The sequence below is a fragment of the Teleopsis dalmanni genome, chromosome X, assembly GCF_002237135.1.
Source record: "Teleopsis dalmanni isolate 2A chromosome X, ASM223713v2, whole genome shotgun sequence".
NCBI classification, from domain to species: Eukaryota; Metazoa; Arthropoda; class Insecta; order Diptera; family Diopsidae; genus Teleopsis; species Teleopsis dalmanni.
Genome location: NC_051848.1, coordinates 57,203,246 through 57,222,967, shown reverse-complemented (window position 1 = coordinate 57,222,967; position 19,722 = coordinate 57,203,246). Strand labels below are relative to the sequence as shown.

Below are 19,722 nucleotides of genomic sequence, written 5' to 3'. Positions count from 1 at the left end.
CCATGGGTTTTGAGAATTGGCATAGTAGACACATTTTCAAATGGCTATAACTCAAGTTCTATAAAAGGTAGAAACTTGAAATTTACAGCGTTTTAAAGATAATTAATTGAACTTTTATGAAATTGTTTTAACAATTGAAATTGTTAATATTTAAGTAATAATATTAACCGTTAAATTTCAAAATAAAATAAAAAGTAAAAATTTTTGTATCGTTTTCCTTAGAAAATTGATTTTATGGTACTATGGTGCGTATGAGTAACGTGAAGGACACCTGATTAATTAATTTTTTTTAATTACTTCTAAAATGAATATCACAGTGGAAATATTTATTTTTTAAGTAGAATTTCTATATTAATTTGAATCAAAAGTAAAAAAAAAATTTTTGTGATATATGCCTTTTTTTTTTACTGAAAAATCGTTGTATGTGTTTGGTGTGATATGAAGGATAAATAAATTTTTAAAAATACTTTTAATGACGTAAAGAAATTTTTGGGTTTTATGTAGAATTTTATTACTAATCGAAATCAAAAATATTATATAAGAATATATGTACTATATTCTTTGAAAATTCATTCAATGGAAATGCAGTACGCATGTGCAAGATGTGTTTCGCGGAAGAAAAAAAAATATTAAAAAATTTCAAAAAATAACGGGTCACTGAAAATTTTTATTTCGTAGTAAAATTTAAAACTGAATCTAAATAAAATATAAAAAATGAAAATTTAGCTAAGAGTTTTGAGAAAAATTTTTTTTCGAAATTTAACGGTTTATATTAGTACTTAAATATTAACAAATTCAATTGTTTAAACAATTTCATAAAAGTTTAATCAATTATCTTTGAAACGCTGTAGATTTTAATTTATCATCCTTAGACACTAGATCTGGGCTCCAATGACAAATTTTTTTGTTTCAAATTGTAAAAGTTTGGTAAGATATGAAAATGTTTTTATCAAATAAAATAGTGACATTTATTGTGAATAGATATTTTCAAGTCATCACCGCAATGTGCTACTTGGAGAAGTTAAGAAATAAAGGAAGGAATTGTTTGATTGTATTACAAATTAATTCAAAAGGCAAATTAAAATTTTTCTCTAATTTGTTGCATGAAAAAAAAAAAAACACATCTCAAGTGACTTTAAATATTTAACTTTTTTTATATTTTTATTTTATATATATTATATATTTGTTTTAGGTTCAATAAATAGTAATGTCTTTTTAACAGAATTACTACATTTTCCTTAATATTATCTAGAACAGTAATTTCTCTTCAACTCAATAAAATTCTGGGCAGCGCTTCGTATATATATCAGGTATTTCCCAGTAAGTAGTAACAAATATATTAAAGTCAAGCAACTTAGGCAAGTCATATTATTATACCAGCATTTGACTTTAAATACTTAAAGAATTATAAAATAAAAAATGCTTTCAATAAAACTTATAGTGACTCAAAATATGCTTTTCGGAAGCATTTTTTTTCTAGTAAAACCTGATGAAACCAGAAATTGAATAAATTACACAGCACTAAATTGCAACAAAAACTTTTTGTTTATTAAAAATAATACTGTTTCGAAAACTGTTCGACAACTGTTCGAAAACTTTTCTATTGAAAACGATAGTTTATATATGTTAAGATTTTTCTTTCTCCACAACTGATGTTAAAAAATCAATTCAATAATAAATAATATAACAATGTTTATTTAAGTAATAAAATATATACATTGTATAATAATATATAATTTATATATATTATATATTATTCTTTTCTATAATTTTATATAATGTTTTATATATTCTTTCATTATAATAATTTGTTACCGGGCTAATTGGTTAAATTTTAATATAAATAAAAAAGACACTAATTTGTTATTTATATTTAAAAATCGTTTATACTTTATTTCCGATATTTCGACTATCTTCGATAGTCATCTTCAGGGAAAACTACACAAAATGATTTTGTGTAGTTTTCCCTGAAGATGACTTTCCAAGATAGTCGAAATATCGGAAATAAAGTATAAACGATTTTTAAATATAAATAACAAATTAGTGTCTTTTTATTTATATTAAAATTTGACCAATTAGCCCGGTAACAAATTATTATAATAATAAGTTTTGGTCACAAATAAAAGTATTTATATTCTTTCATTTAAGAATTTTACGATATGAAAAATGTTTATATATCTTGAAAATTGTAACATCAAAACATATAAAAAATATTATGAATAATATATTTAAGTACTCATTACGATAAATTATGAAAAATAGTTGATTAAAATATTTTTTTTTAAAGAACTGACCTGAAAATATAAAAAAAACAAAGCATATGTTATTTTTTTGTTGAAGATAGTGCCTTAAGTTAAAACATAAATATTTTATTGAAAATACAAATTTATAGCATTTGTTCAAAAATTATAATATGTTAAATATAAAAATTAAATATATTAAGTTTTATATCTGGCAATACTAGTAAACTATTATGTATTGTGACATTTTTTATGTCATTCCTTCTTCTTTGCCTAATCATCGTAGTATTAAGAATATACTTAGATTAAACCTTAACAATGTTATACATAATAATGTATAAATTATAATTATTTTATTTCAAAGAAAAATTATTTCTAATTATTTCTAATTATTTATTTATAAAAGACAATAGTATTTTTGCATTTTTACTTAATTAAAAAGTAATTTTTTACTAAAATATCGTCACTATTGCCGGTTACTCTGCTGGAAGTAGATATCTTATCATGGACACAATCATTTTAAAATAATTTTGTATAATTATTAAAATATTTTATAATTTATGTATTTTAATTAATTTTTCTTTTTTTTCGAGTATTTTAAAACCTAGAATTATATAGTTTTTTTATTCTTTCATTATTGAAAGAATAGTCATTTCTCATAGTCATTATTATTTATGCTTTCATGTAAGAACCAATTAATTAGTTTATTATTTTTTTATTTTTATTATAATTATTTATTTATTTTTAAATATTAATAATTATTTATTTTGTTTTTAAGGGTTTTATAATAATTATATCTAAAAGTGATACACATATTAATATTGTCAAAGGACTAGCTCGCAACTCTCATTTAAATAGGATTACCCCCTTTCGACTTTTTCTATGAACGATATTATCTCGATTTCTGATATGTTGGAGCAAAAAGTCTCTAGATACCAGGACTGATTTTTACGTTGGAGCCTAGTCATTTCTTTAAGCCGATGGTTAAAAGGTTGTCTTATCGTGATGATGTATTATTCGTTTTTGTAAGTTCTTCATTTCTCCGAAACACAAAAGTGGTAATGAAAAAAACATATGAAGTATTTCAAGCAAACAAAAAAAAAAAAAACAAAAAATTATTATTAAATTATTAATTATAGGATACACGCCCATGTAGTTATATACACCGAACTGCTGTATAGTTTTAGAGCCCATGATCCCTATTGTTATATTTTTTGACCACATATTTTAGTTTTAGTGCAAAATATACGCTATATATAATATAGATGTATTTTATAATATTTAATATAATATACATAAATAAAATATATTCTTTTAAACATGTAGTCCAGTTAGAAACAACTATAATGGTTCTTTTTTAATATTTAATAATTGAATATCATACTCTATATGTCTACACAATAACTAACTAATAATAACTAATCACTAAACTTAATTAATTACTAATAACTAATTAGTTAACATAACTTAACTAAACTTAATCTTACAATGTGTCACATAATGATCTTGTATTATCAATTTTAATACAGTATTAATGGCTTCTGGCATGATAAATGATAAATGTTAGTAGGTTAGGTTAGGTTATACCGGTCTATAGACCCCTTGTACTAACGTATTATTAATAACCCAAGGACTAAAATTATTTAGAACCTTTGACAGAGTTTATAATGCTATTCAGAGGGAGGTCCTGAAGTTCACCAAGATTCTCGAAAAAGAAAGCCTCTTAAGTGTAAAGGCGGTGCCGCGCAAATGCCGGACAGAAGCAAAGTAAGTGGAAGGCACTTTCATCGTTCTCACCACAACTGCGGTAGGTGTGGTTGAAAAGGAGATTTAGATCTCGTTGCAGTCTTGTTTTGTTACTCGAATTCGAGTTCCATTATAAACCGAACTGTCTTATTTTTTCTAGTTCCTGGACACGTTTATTTGACAACGGATGTTAGTGAAGTTAACTCTTTTAAGCAACTTTTCAAATAATGCTGTAAGTGGATATAGCTTACTTTTTGAAGTTTAAGGAATAGAATAGAACATTTAGAATATTTAAGTTGACAGCTGCTATAGTCTATATGATAAAGAAAAGTCACTGAAAAACAACAAACTGCATACTAAAAAAAAAGTCAGTCGCATTAGATAAAAAAACGTGCAACTTGAAGGCCTGACATCAGAAGAACTAAGCTATATTCACATATATAATCCATTGTCAAATGGGCGTGGTTGGAACCACAGAATATTTTTATATTTATAAACAATTTCCTTTTTTGCTTTAGTCAATTGAAAATAATAAAACGTCACCTAATCAATATTTTATGAGTAGAATGTAGTAAAACGAAATTTTATTGCTTTTAGTAAATTCCAGTAAATAATCATTTCGTGGTTCTGATAATCCAAAAAATAATTAACAAAGAGCTAAGCGCAGCGAGGGAATTTGGTTAATTAAAACAATATCAACTGAGTATAATTATCATGTTTCCTGATTAGTTTATCAGATCTTTAAAGTTTCTTCACAACATTTTTATTTTTTAATAATTTTTTTTTTTTTTGTGAAAATGTATTAAATTCAAGTGTTTAGTGCGATTTGGTTTAGTTCGTGCGCTGAATTCATAACGAATCGTAATCCAAGTCGTTTAAACTCATAAAGAATATGAAGTTTCTTATAGTGGTTTTCCTGGCCTTAGTGGCATTGACAACAGCAGCTGAGTTTTCAGAACCATTGGCCGGTAAGTGGAACGTGGCAATTATCTGAAATAATTGTTGTAATGGCAGAGGTGAAGAGAATTTAGTAATTATGGTAGATTGAATATGAAATATAAGCTAATTAATACCGGAGAAGAAAAAAATTGCTAATTATATAAATCAAAATTCAGTTCACTTAACCAGCAAAAATTGGTTCAAGGTGCTAAGAGAGGCTTATTGAATGGCATATTGAAAAGTGATTATCTTAAAGAATAAATAATTATTCAAAAAAATTATTTCAAAAAAGTGATTAGTTAATAGTATAATGCAATAAAAGATTCAATTAAATATTTCAAAATACTGAAAAAGAAATAATTAAAACACTGAATAAACAAATGCAGTAATAGTATAAGTACGGACCTCATTTAATGCTTCTGCAGTTGTTATATATGTTTTCACTTGGACTTAAAGAGAAATAGATATATAATTCAGTAATAATAATAGTAATATATATTTTATATAAGTAGAAAGCTATAAGTATGTTTATGTATAGACATCAAAATGTTGCGCACCAATCTTCAGTTCTTAGTTCTTAGATAAAGTTAGAGACATGGTTAATAGAGTAGTAACTCTATTACTTACACTACCAACTACTGCGCGTTCACCTCGTGGTCCATTTAGCAAATTTTCAACAGGGTTCCATATAGTACCGAAATTTATTTAAGAAATAACTAATTCATAGTTAATATAATAAATTAAATTAAAGAAAACACCTATTTATGTAGTATAAAATGCTCCAAAATTTTTGAGAAGTGGGAAATAGTTAGAACGTCAACAGGGGTTGCAGATAGCCTTTGTTACCTTACAACTGTTAAGTCTTTGCAATCGGACCTTTTCTCAGAATATTATAGATATAACAGAGTAGAGTGAACTCTCGATATAACGAAAAATATAATGTCTAATAATGTATGTAATATAATATATATATATAAATATAATATAAGCTTTTGAGAAAACATTTTTGTTATATTTACCAAAAGTCTGATATGAGATATTTGGTAAACGAAGAGTTTACAGTAAATACTCAAAAGGCGTTGTTCTCTCATTGGCAGCGAATTGTTTTCTGCACAAAATGTTTCTTCAAAAAACATTTACAAAAAATGATCTTTGATTAACGACACTTTGGCTCTAATGCCACTTCTTCTGTAAACTAATTGGTTTATTAGAATTATGTTAATATGCGGTAATCCACACATATGTGTTTTGTTCTTATTACGTTCAAATTTTATCTTCAAAATTTCTCCAATTAAATATCATATCGCGATTGTAATCAAAAACTCATGTATACATTGAGAAACATTTAAAAAGCAGTACCTATGAAAAAACTTTTGAAGAGAATGGGCGGATGTAACTCAGCCTCTTAAAATTTTAAAATGGAGATTAAATATAAATTTAAGAATCATAGCAATGGATTCGAAAAACGTTACTACTGATACAACAATCTAGATTACTGCCACATTAAAGGAGTGACAGGGAGCTTCCTATCAGAGGACTTTATTCTATGTAACTATCCTCACAATAATATATTCTCTGATGTGAGAGAATGCTGTTTATATAGAGAAATAAATTCAACTTTTATTAATATTCTATATGATTATAAAGCTTTATTTTAGACCAGGACAGAGGCCATTGATTCCCGAATTCCGGGATTCCGACATAAGTCGGTGAAGTTATTTTGTGCTAAGCAATTAGTCATTAGAGTTTTCTGCTCTCTATTTTAAAAATAGTCCATATACTATTCTATTTTATGCCTAAACATTTCGGATTAAGAAACAATATTTCATATATTTATAGATATTTATATATAGATACATATTTCCATACTTAAAAGTAGAGTTCAACTAAATTGTTTACATACTGTTATATTGGGTTGTAAAGAGTTCATAAAATCTAGTTAATATATTTTAGTATAGAAGAATAGATCTGTATCTGTGGCACTTAGAGTTCTGAACTTCAGAATGTAGCGACATAAAAGAAACTTTGTATAATAACTGACCTCGACTAAGTAGAATTCATTCCGCCTTTCGTATAAATGTCAGAATTTCTTCCCCAGAGAAGTTTCTTTAAATGAGAACTGTAACTCTCATCATAGAATTCTCCTCCTGGCTTAAATCAATGCCGGGAAGTCATAGACAATGTTTTTTTATTATTGTCAATTGCTTTATATAGAATACTTATATGACGTATATTTTAATAAAATATAATACAAAATATTTAAAATTTTAAAAATAATATTGTATGTAATTGTTAAAGTGTATCTTTTATCTGCTTGTTTTTCAACCCCCAAAGGAGATAAGATCTACTTTAACGTTTAAAAGTTTTATAATCTTGCATTAATTAAACAATAACACTTTGCTCATTTTTAATCAATAGCTATTTTTATAATAAATAACGAGATTACCTAAATCTACTTATAACAATGTATATATTGCTCATAATGTATAACGTATTATACTATGTACATTCGTATTTTAAAAATATTTGAAAACTATAATCTTATCTAAAATTTCCCTAATCATCTGCTTACTACTTTTTACTTACAGCCAAAGAGCGCTCAATTTCAAGTCAAATTGTCGATGCGATTGAAGGTGCTAAAACTCAAATGCCATGTGGCTTCCCTGGATTGGGTGTACCACCTATGGCACCATTGAAAATTGGACATAAGGACATTAATATCAATGCTGGTTCTTTTGAATTGGAAGGTGCCATAGATAACTTTAAATTATATGGTCTCAATGAGTTCGATATTGTCGAAATGAAAGTGAGCACCATAACAAGTAAAATCACTTTTAAATTCCATTTCGATATAATCCATTGCAAGACCGTTTACAACATGCTTATGCGTACCGGTTCCAATATGAAGAAGGTAATGAATCGTGGAGGAAATGCTAAATTAGCACTTAAAGATTTAACAATTTGGGGCACAATTAAATACTCCCTTGGTCTCATTGGTAGCAATGGTTTACGCTTAAAAGAATTCAAAGTATATGCCAGTCTTGGTAAAGTTGTTTCAGAAATTGAAGGTCTTTCTAATATAAAAATCATTAATCGTAAACTCAATGAGATTATCGAGGAATGGATTATGTTGGCCATCAATGATAATACAGATAACATGGCTGACATTAGCAATGATTTCGTCGTGCCAATTGCAAATGAAATAATTGGTGAGAGAACCTTAACTGATTTAATTGGACTTATTGGTGGTGGTGGCAATGGTGAAGAAGGTGAGGAAAAAGAAGAATGTATACCACCAATAGATGAAGATTAAATATTTGCAAAAATATCAACCTATATTGTGATTTAATATTTATCGCGTATTTTATAATAAAATAAATTTCATAAAATTAACAAATGTGCATAAATCGAATTATAATAAACTTTATGCGTTTCGATTTAAAAATTTGATAAACACTTTTATTTAAAAAAAAATTAACAATAATCATCCATATGAGACTAATTATAGATTAGAAAATTAAATGATTTTTTGTTTATAACACATTATAATCTCACAGGTTTACAGTTTCACTGAATGTTTAAATGGGGATGATACCTATAGTTAGCAGAACACGAACTATGTACATATCCTACTGTCTGGATTTTAAGTCCCAAAAACGTAGATAAAATTACCATAGAAACTGTAAACTTTTTCAAAATCTAAAACTAAGCAGAAATAAACAAAAACCTGAACAAAATATTTCTTCAGGTTCTATTTCACACATAGTACTATTGAAAGCATGGAGGCATATTTCTATGTTTTTGAAAAATACAGAAATATATTTACATTACAGTCGTACTTATAGAGACAGCATTCAACGTTTTTTACAAAGGGAAAGTCATTTTTAAAAAGAAAAAGCACTATAAAGACATACACATATACATACTTGATATTATAAGTATACATAAAAACAAGGACACTATAAAGTTTATTAAAAAAAGGAAGAATCACAGGACTTGATATATAGATGATAGAACAATCATGCATAATACTTTCATATTGATTAAATGGTATCGATATCAATATCATTAAGACACATAAGTAATAATTGTTTACCTTTCTCATAATCCAAACATTCGGATAGGATACTTACCTCTTTCTTCTTATATATAGTCTTCAAAGTCTTGCAACTACCATTGCTAAGATTGATAAGACCAAGGTAAAAAAACATAGAATGATATATAACGTAGAATGATATATGAACCAAAGCTTATGGAAATCAAAACTATTGATATTTTGAAAAAGGTTTTAAGGTTCTTAAAAGAATTAGCATTTTAGTCAGCTAATTTTAGTTTAAAAAAAACAGAAAGGCGCAAGCTTTTCGGTAAATTAACAAAATTTCTTTATACATGATCATGAAATATATATTGAAACAAATAAAAAAAACTAACAGTCAAAGCTAGATAAACACATCTTTTAATTCAATATGACTTTAAAGTCAATACAGTTGTGGCTTTTAACTGCGTTGCCCACAAACTAAAACCTATAAAAATATTACATCAAAAAGGCAACCAACCGATGATTTTTTAGAAATGTTCGGTTCCAAAACCAACATAAGAGAATACATATCCTAAAAAAAACATTGTCCTAACATTATCTTTAAATAAATTGTAATTAGTTGCAGTGGAATATCCATAGATTATTCTTGTTCCAATCTTTTGCCACTCTATTGTCAAGGAATAGTGTAGCTAAAGACATATCGATTTATTCACAGATTGTTCAGATTTTTATAGAAAGAAGAGGTGTTTTATAAGGATTTTTAAGAAAACAAACAATCAACATACTTACAAACATACTTACAAACATACGGCCAAACATATAAGTCATATACGGCTTTGGATTAGAAGGGTAATAAACTCTAATTTTGAGCTTAAAATTTTTCAGGGCACGACTATATTCCTAGGTACTTTACGAATAATTGAGTGTAATTGAATTTTATATTATTAGATCACGGTATCAAATAATTAATAATTGTAAATACCAATGCGAGGCTGCACACCTTACGATCAACCTCTAACCTGGAGGAATAGATCCACTGCAAATCTGGAGATAAAATTTGTGCTTGGTAGGTAGAGAGTTTCCGCTGTGCTAGGTGTTTTAGGTTAAACCGCCTGTTATATGTTATATATTGTATTTTACAAGTCAGTAGATGTTTGTTTTCAGATATATTTAAGGATCTATAAGATTTAACTCAAAAATGATTTTGGGTACTCATATTAACTTATTACCTTCAAATGATCTTTGAGCTCCACTGATATCAAATAATAATGAGCTTGTAATGATCTATTATATGATTATATTATATTATACGAATTTATTGGTAATACATTTGAAGGAAAATATAGAGAAAATTCCGCATAAAATAACGAAAAAACCAATTTTCTTCTACCAAAACAATACAGTGCGTACGATGGAGTCAATTGTCACGATAGAGATATTGCACATATAAAATCTCAAATTGATTCCTTATCTATTAAAATTACCTACTGTGGCTTCCAGTGACTTCTATATTATTTCGTAAAGCTATAAAGGTGCTCTTACCATGAAGTCTTTAAGACCAATCATACTATAGAGAAGTTATTATACTACTAAGGAACGATACGTGCTTAGAAGTTAGTCTTGGGGCATATTGTGTAATGGATGAAATAGTGCTCTGTGTTAATACTGTTATGATGATAGAGTGTAAGAACAGAACATAAGTGAAGACAAAATAATGTGTAAAACTTTCCCCCTACTTTTCCCCCTAATATTGACAATTAGTTTATGCCTATTCAATATTTAAAAAATGTAATCAAAAAAATAAAAAATACTGGAAAAATATTAAAATGTTATTTGCTGTGGCTAATTTAGATTAATTTAATCTATATTAGATTAAGCGCTTTGTATTTAAGTGTTGTAAGAGCTTAATGCGCTTTATACTTTAGTCCCACATGTGAAATAAATTTTAATAACAATTAAAAAAAAAAATTATTAAATTATTAAAAACACATAAGTAGCTTAATTGCAAATAAAGTTTTTAAATATAAAACATATACATATATGCGCATATTTCACAAAAGAGTTTTGGGAAGTTATTATATGAATTATATATAAAAAATTGTAATTCTTTAAAAAAATAAGTGTTTAATTAATAATTATTTAAAAAAAAATTAATTCGTTGGTAAAACAGAAAGAAATCTATATAAGTGGAAAATACTATAAAAAAGATTTATGTATGCTTAATTATCACACGTTTCACATCAAACAAGAATCTTTAGAGCTCCATTAAGCAGTAGACTATCTACGGTTCACTTAAAAACTTGTAAGCTTCTTAAGAGATCTATTCAGGTCATAAGTCTTTTGCTAATTTGAAAACTCCTGTTCCTTTTGCTTACTTATGTAAAAAATTTTTTAAGCAGCCACTAATAGGATCAGACGTTCTGTCCAATTAAGAGAGTGCTCTTCATGCAATATTTTTTGATTAAAAGAAGAAAAGTTGGGATTACCAGCACGATGAAAGAGATGTATTTTCATAAGGTCGTCCATTTCAACAGAACGTTGACTTAACTTATTGCATCAAACAAAACTTAAGTATTAATATTACACTACTAACATCAGCGCGCTACTTATGGAACGACATCTGTATGGCAGCACCAAATAGAATACGGTTCAAAACAATTGTTGAGGCCCTATGCTCCACTGGGAGTTAATAGAACAAAGAAAAAGAATATTACACTAATAAAGTAACGCAATTCAGATATGACAGGTAAAGAGTAATGCATTATTCTTCACAAAGTTTCAACCATAAGTATTAACACATTTGTTATTTATATATATATATATATATATAGAATAGAAACACATTGCCAAACAAGTGTACTGTTTGCTGACATAATCCCTCTGATGCAACAGCATCCCTCTCCTTCCTCGTCTTCCAGTGCTGATATTTAAGTGTCTTTTTTGGGACGTTATTAATTTCTTGGCGCAGTGTATGCCCAATTCTATTATTTTTGTTTGAATTAGCTTACTGCTTGTTAATGTAAGGCGTTCTTTATTGCTACCGTTTTCAGCCAAAATACACATCATATTATTTTCAGTCAATGGTTAACAAAGACATACAGTTTTTTAGTAATATATTTAATATTTGATATATTCGATAGATTTCCATTTATCCCATATAAATGCATATAAGCTGCATTTATACTGCTGTTAAATATTCCCACACCTTATTTATTCTATTTAACACACCAACATCAGCTCAACTGTTCTTTATTATGATGGAACCAATCACGTGTATTGATATGTAACTATATCTACCATAATCAAAAGTATCAAAGGTCACATTATATCGCATCTCTTGCGTTATTCCAGAAGTGATAAATACATATATAATATAAAAAATAATTTCATTTTTAAGAGTAAGATTTTAGCAACAGAAAACGAAAAATCAATGCTGTGAACTAGTTCTGGATCGCGATGAAATGAGAGACATTGAAATTTTTACGTAATTGAACCAAACCATAAAGCAAGCCATTGACTTTGCAAAATCTGAACAGAATGCGAGAACTACATAAGCCGGTTTTGAAACCAAATCAAAATTGTTCTGAGTAATATATCACCATATCAAATCATTTCAGATAATTATATGGGTCTTTAGCTTAAAGAAAAAATCTCCAATTTTAAATGACAAATAATTTATTTAAATTTATATTAGTTACTATATACGTATTATTTAAATTTTTAATATAAAGTATTACTGCATAAGAGTTCTTAACAAGCATTCAGTTGATCGTTGTAGATTTCTTATATGTAGTAAAGTATAGCTACAACACCTGTCTGTCCGTCCAGGGATATTTAGTTATGAATATATGACATATCATACATAATATATATATATAATTGCTGATCATGTAAACAACAAGCACACTATAACTCATATCATGAAAAAATTTCTAAGCACTTCGTTTTGCAACGGATAGGACGGTGTTGGTTGGGCTTTTCGACTCCGAAGACAAACTCTCTCTCCAAACCAAGCAAAAAAATATTACAATCACTTTTTGGACTTTAAAAAAAATTCCATTTCTTCAATTATTTCCAAACTAATGCCAAAAAAAATCGGATTTAATTAAAATTTAAATTTTTAAAAATCCTAAAAGTCTTTTTTAAAAAAACATCTGATTTTCACTAAATTTTAAGTTACATTTTTTTTAATTATTTTAATTATTTTTAACACTCCATAATTATTTATATATCGACTCTATTGTTGAGCGGGCATTACTTGTAAATAAACTTTCATATAAGACCCATTACTTTTATCCTTCGAATTAAGCTACATTCTGTTTAAATTATTGTATTGCTGCACTCTATCGGCAAGAAAAGATAGTTTTATGGCAAGAGGTGTGTATGTGCTGAGTTATAATTTTTTTGTTTTTGAATTAAAAATAAAAAACACATAAGTAATTAAATAAATATAATTAACATTCATTAAAATAAAAATATATTTACAAAATTTTATTAAATTCTTATAAATTTAATATATACAATCTTAAATCGCATTTAGACCATTTTCATTGCAATGAAAAGATTTTATACTAAACGGTGTCTTTGCTAAATAGTGTTTGTGTCTTTGCTATTGAGTTTGGTGTTCAAATTTTTTAACGCCAGAGTGCTTTGGAAAACTATTGTTTCATTAGTTCCTTCTAATGAAGTAAAAACTAATGCTTATCTGCTACCAAAAATTCAAATTTTGGTATATGTCAATAAAATTTCGTAAGAATATTGTATATAGACAGACATGATGTATATGAAAATATATTTTATGTATGTTAAACATGTAACATTCGTTAAAGAAATGCCCAGCGATTGGTATCTCAGTACCGTTTGTCCCGTTTTGAATAAAGGTGACCCGACGATTTGCGCCAACTATCATATGATCAGCCTAATACCTGACGCGCACAGGGTCCGTTCATTTGTACTATGTAAAAGGTTGAAGCCATTGGAACTTATGAGTGCGGCTTTGGACCTGATCGCTCCAAAATTGGCCAGATATTCACACTGCAACAAATCCTGGAAAAAGCCCACGAACATAACATCGACACTCAACACTTTTTTGTGGATTATAAAGCGGTTTTCGACAGTCATATAATGATCTCGTGTACGACGCAATCTTTCAGTTCGGTATCCCTGCAATTCTAATACGACTCTGTAGAATGGCATAGAATAACAATACCCGTAGCCTCGTCAAGTGCCGTGCGAGGCTTCAGACAAGGTGATCCCTTATCAGGTGATCTTTTCAATTTCATTATGTAAGTGATCATGCACAGGGCAGGTATTCATCGTAATAGAACAATTTTTAACAAATATATTGTGCTCGGACGCCGAGCTAGCGACTGGTCGCTATACCTTCGAATCTATTAAGGATTTCATCTACCCGGGAACCGATGCAACGACAGACAATGATGTCTGATTGGAGATCAGACGAATAATTGCCATTGCTAATAAATGCTACTATGGACTCAGTAAGCAACTGGGGTGTTAAGCTCTCTCCCGACAAACATAATTTACGCTCTACAAGTCGCACATCCTACAGTTACTTCTACAGTTACTTGCAGTTTGCAATAAACTAAGTCTTTATTGGGTTTCGGGTCACAAAACAGTTTTGAGAAATAAATAAGCTGATGAACTAACCAGAACTGCATCAAAAACTGCTTTGACAGACCATCAACCCTTTTGTGGGTTAAACTAGACCAGTACAAAACAAATAATCAAGGAAAGGGAGAATCATATGCGCCTAATGTACTGAAAAGATTTCTCAGGACTTAGACAAAGTAAAGCACTGATCTAACCGTACTCGTAGAAAAACATTCTTAAGTTCTATTAAGATTGATAACGGGTTTCATTACAGGACATTATGGTCTGAAGTATCACCTTCATAAACTACGAGTATCTGCTAATTCAGATTATGCCTCGAATATGAGAAAATTATTATGCACATTCTTTGTGAGTGTCAAGCTTTAACAACTCACAGAAGAATCGTATTTCATATGGAATTTCTGTCACCATAACAGATTAAGAGCTCTTCTCTAAATTTAATTGTGGACTTTGTTAACAAAACTTTAAAGGGTTTTGTGTAATTAAAAGGCAATTTTTTACAATAGGACTCTTTTGATCGCAGTACCGGCTGTTGAGCGATTTCACGTCAATAATTTTATTAATGGTAGCAAGTATTTTTGATTTAAGCTATATTTTATAAAGAAAGCCTATATATGAAGAAGGAAAAAATTAAACATTTATTAAATCTTGTTTTTTAACTAACGTTTGTATTGTTCATTTCACAAATTTATAAAAAATATTCTTAGAAATTTTTAAATTATTTTCGACAATTTAAAAAAGAAATCATAATTCACCTGAAAAGCGAAAAGAAATTTTTCACAAACTTCTCATTAGGAAAAGTCAAAAGAGATTTCCAAGATAATTCCATGAAGTCAATGATTTATATAAAAAAGTAAACTTAAAAAAAGAAAAGAAAAAATTACTATAACTTCATCAAAGGTAACCAAAAAGTTGAAGTGAATTTAAAAAATCTTTGTCAGTTTACGAATGAATAACCACAGCTTAATTTGTTTACTTGACTTTGATGCTTAGGAACGGCAGTAAGGATACAAAAATAAAATTAAGGAGCAAAGAGGAAAAAAGTTAGATTTGGTTTTGTTAAAGCTGTAATATCCTTCCGACAGATAATAAAGTTAGAAGTCAGTTTTCTAGTATGAAGAGTATTCAAAACAGGAATGAAACATTTTTAAATTTTGTTGTGGTTGTTTGGCTTTCGGCGTAATCTCCTCATACCTTGATGTTTTCTTAATATCTATATATATCTTTCTTGTATTATGTTTAAATCTTCAAAATATTTATTTACGGCAAATATCATTTTCTTATTTGACTAGAAATAAGATGATCAAATCATCTGAGTTAAACCCTTAATTTTGAAAATATTGAATAGTAATTACGAACTAGAACAATGGAAAAGAATAATTAATTCACAAATTGAGTGTTTTTACCACACCTATTACCGAACCTAATCTCGAAGAGAACACCGCATCTGTATGGAGGGCTGTTAACATTTGTTTATATACCTCACTAACAGTGCCACCATTACAATAAATGTCCACCTATGCATGTTATGCAGATAATGATCGACGACGAATGTCTATAACATCAACGTTAAAATCAACACAGAAACAAGCACCCTGACAAACGGTCAGATAGACATATGGATTGTCATTGCTTGATCGATGCACTTTATCAGGCTTCTTCTTCTGTGTTTGCTCCTTGTACGCCAAATATTATAATATAATTAATTATAATAAAATAAAATCGTATATTTTAACTATTACTCAAACATAATTTAAAAATGCGTAACAAAATTAATCATTTTGTTGTAAAATATTTTAATGCTACAATAAAGCCATTATGGTATTCCTAATAACACTTTTTTCAAGATATCTATATAAAAAAAAAAATTACTCTAATGCGTTGTTAACCTTTAGAAAATAGATTTATTTAATATATATTAACTGTTCGGGTATTTTGGAAAGGCTTAAGACGCTTAAACAATTGCTTACATCAATCCAGCCTGAGATATTATTAATATGGAGTTATCCTTTTTGTGTTTAATATAAAGGATAAATATATTTTATTTGAAATTGATTAGATTAAATGTAAAACGTGACTTCATCAGAATATGATTTTGAAGGATTTTCTCCTATATAGGAAAAATGTTTACTTTTAAAATTTTAGATAAGTGACTTCTGTGGACGTCTTTTTATACTTCAGATGATCTACAGTATTTCCCATAAAATTCATGGATTGTAGTTGGAAAGTTAAAGAAGCTGAACAGTGAAACATCTTAACTGAATTATGAACGATATACTAGAGTCCCGTATTTAACATTAAACAAATTACTTGTGTCACCCTGAAGTTACAGAATAAATTTAAAGTCATTTACAATATCAAACGCTCAAAACGTGATCTTACGAAATATTCGAGTCTTTGCTTAGACAGTTTATAGTATGTATATAATTTGTTTGGTCTGCAAGTGCCAGGCTTAGAACTTGTGCCTGTCAACTCGTCAACTTAGAACTCGTGCTTTTTATTTTCAATATTTGATAAAACACCATTAAAAAACTATTCCGTAGAAGCAATCGATTCTTTTCACAAGTTGACCTTACTAAAGTAGCGGTCAAAATATATAGCTATATCCGGCTTAAGTTGGCCATGAAATAATATAATTAAGTTCACAGTTGGTGACCGTTAAATATTAAAATATTGTTTGAATAATCCAGATATTGGATAACTACCATATTTACGAGAGGAGTTTTTAATACTTTTGCTTTGTTTTTTTTTTAATATAATCTCTTCCTCTTCTTTAACAGCACTTTATCTTCTTTAAGATTTTGACATATTAAATTATCCCACTGTGTTAAGGGTTTCAGAGCATCTATATTGACATTTGATGAAAATTTTTCTTATTCAAACCAAAGTTTCAATTTTGTGGAATAAAAAAAGTGCATAACGCATAGCTCTGAAGGAAAATGGTCACCCCTTTTTTTGCGATTTAAGACCAAAGTCATTGTGTAAATGAAAAAATGCCATTAACCTGTAGTACCATTCTGACTACAAATTGCAGACAATTTAAGAAATTAATTGAAATGATACATAAATCAACTACAAGATGCAGACACATTTGTAAATAATAGTAATTATTCAAAGCCTTAATAAGAGAATAACTGTGAAGGAAAATAAATCTCCAAAAAACAAAATTTTTCTAAAATTCTATTTCATCAAAGATTCAACATCAAACCTCAATATGTTTTCTTCGGAAACTACAGTATCAATCTTTTAAAAGTTTCAAATTTCTTCCTTCCCTTAATTTAATGACTGTATAGGCATTTACTACATCTAAATCGAGGAACTAACAATAAAACTGTTTCATTCCTTACGATTTTATTGCCTCCCTCAGATACCCTCTAAGTACCGCCCACAAAGTAATTTATGCTCATTTACCTATTTGCCAAAAAGCCATCAAAGCAATAAAAAGACAGACATACACCTAAACTCATATTCGTACAGACGCAGAGAAGTTCAATGTTGTATGAAAAGAAATTTATTTGATTTAATGAAAGTGAAAGTAAAGAATATTGCAGACATTCAAAATAAATAAAATCATACTGCGGAAGAGATAAAGTCTGTATCATTAGCATTAGCAAAAGCATGAAGGAGGAGTAAGGCGTGAGGCGTAAGGCGTGATTTTTAATCTTATGCCAAGTCATCGGAATATATGGGGTGATGTATCATCCTTATGGCAAAAGAACATGAGAAGTGCACTCATTTGGTAATGAAAATTATAGTGTTGCGGAAGTGTCGAGCAGAGGTTGGAGAAAATAATCGCACATACAAAAGGAAAAGTTCTGTAATAGCTAATTACGAGGAACGTTTTAAAATGTCAGTATAGAAGGAATACGAGTACGTATTTCTTATTTAATAAGATTGTAAATAAAAGACAAGTTCCTTTATTTAATTGCTAATTTCAAGTCTCATTTCCTTTTAAGTTTGAGAGAAAAGTTTTTGCCAAAGTCTTGCCATTAAGTTTAGAAATTTATTTGTGGAAAAATTCTAGTAAATTTCTACTTAAAGTATTTGCACCATTTATGAAGAAAGCAAAAATGAAAGCAAAAATAAAAGAAAAAATAAAAGAAAAAAAATAAAATTAAAAAAAATTACAAAAAATATATCAAAAAAAAAATAATAAATTGTTTCTTGATAAACCAACGTTTCAGCGAAAAATTTTTTATAAAGGAATGAATGCACACACAATACCTTTTCTTAATTTTTACTCTTTTATTTTTATTTTTATTTTTTTACTTTCTCAAAGTCATAGAAGAAAGAAAGAGTAGAAAAAAATACATATCCGATTGTCACCATGAAAGAGAATTTGACAAAGCTGGCGATAACGCTTATATGGGCAGTAAAGTGGTAGTTAGCAGAAAAAAGAACTATCAGGTCTGCTCTGATATACATATATATGTTGATAAATTCAGATTATAGTAAGCAAAAAAAAAAATAAATTGAAATTTAAAATGGTTTTAAAATCAAAAGTGACTTAAATAGTCCTCCCTAAATGTTTTTTAAGGAAAAATTTTTATCATATCACAAGGTATCGTGAAATCGCCCAACAGCCGGTACTGTGGCTAGAAGAGTCCTATTATACCAAATTTCTATAATATAGTCACTTGTAATAATGGAAATGTACAAGTTAAAACGAATCCCTGGTAATTTCGTTTAATGTGGACCATCTCCAAGTCAGTTTTGGACGATCTCTTCGTCTGTTTCATCAATTATTACACAAAATTGCCGTGCTTCCCTCAACGACCTAGCTATGTGCGCTAACGTTCAACTTATCTGGGTTCCTGGTCATAGAGATATAGCGGGTAACTGTAGGGCGGATGAGCTGGCCAAGACTGGGGCCATTTAGAAATTTATTAGAAATTGGCGTTCCACTTGCAACAGCTAAACTGGCAATTAAACAAAAATATCTAAGCATTGCTCAGCAACAATGGGCAAATGAGCCCAGTTGTCACATTTCTAGGTCGATTTGGTCTAACTTGGATAAAAAGCGTACGGGTCAGCTGCTCCAACTAAAGACAGATCTGCTTAGTACTACGGTATCGGTGCTGACGGGTCATTGTTTAATAGGGAAGCATGCTATGAGACTGGGTCTTC

General features: G+C 28.4%; 2 protein-coding genes across 2 annotated transcripts in view; one reads left to right on the top strand and one right to left on the bottom strand.

The window, feature by feature from the left end:
- LOC119689530 (centaurin-gamma-1A) overlaps window positions 1-19,722 on the bottom strand; it is a 424,668-nt gene that overhangs the window by 231,754 nt on the left and 173,192 nt on the right. The gene's annotated exons all lie outside the window — the stretch shown is intronic.
- On the top strand, window positions 4,826-8,304 carry LOC119689534. Its single transcript, XM_038104379.1, has 2 exons — window positions 4,826-4,954; window positions 7,514-8,304. The coding sequence occupies exons 1-2, from the start codon at window positions 4,879-4,881 to the stop codon at window positions 8,236-8,238; spliced, it is 801 nt and encodes a 266-aa protein (XP_037960307.1). The 5' UTR covers window positions 4,826-4,878; the 3' UTR covers window positions 8,239-8,304.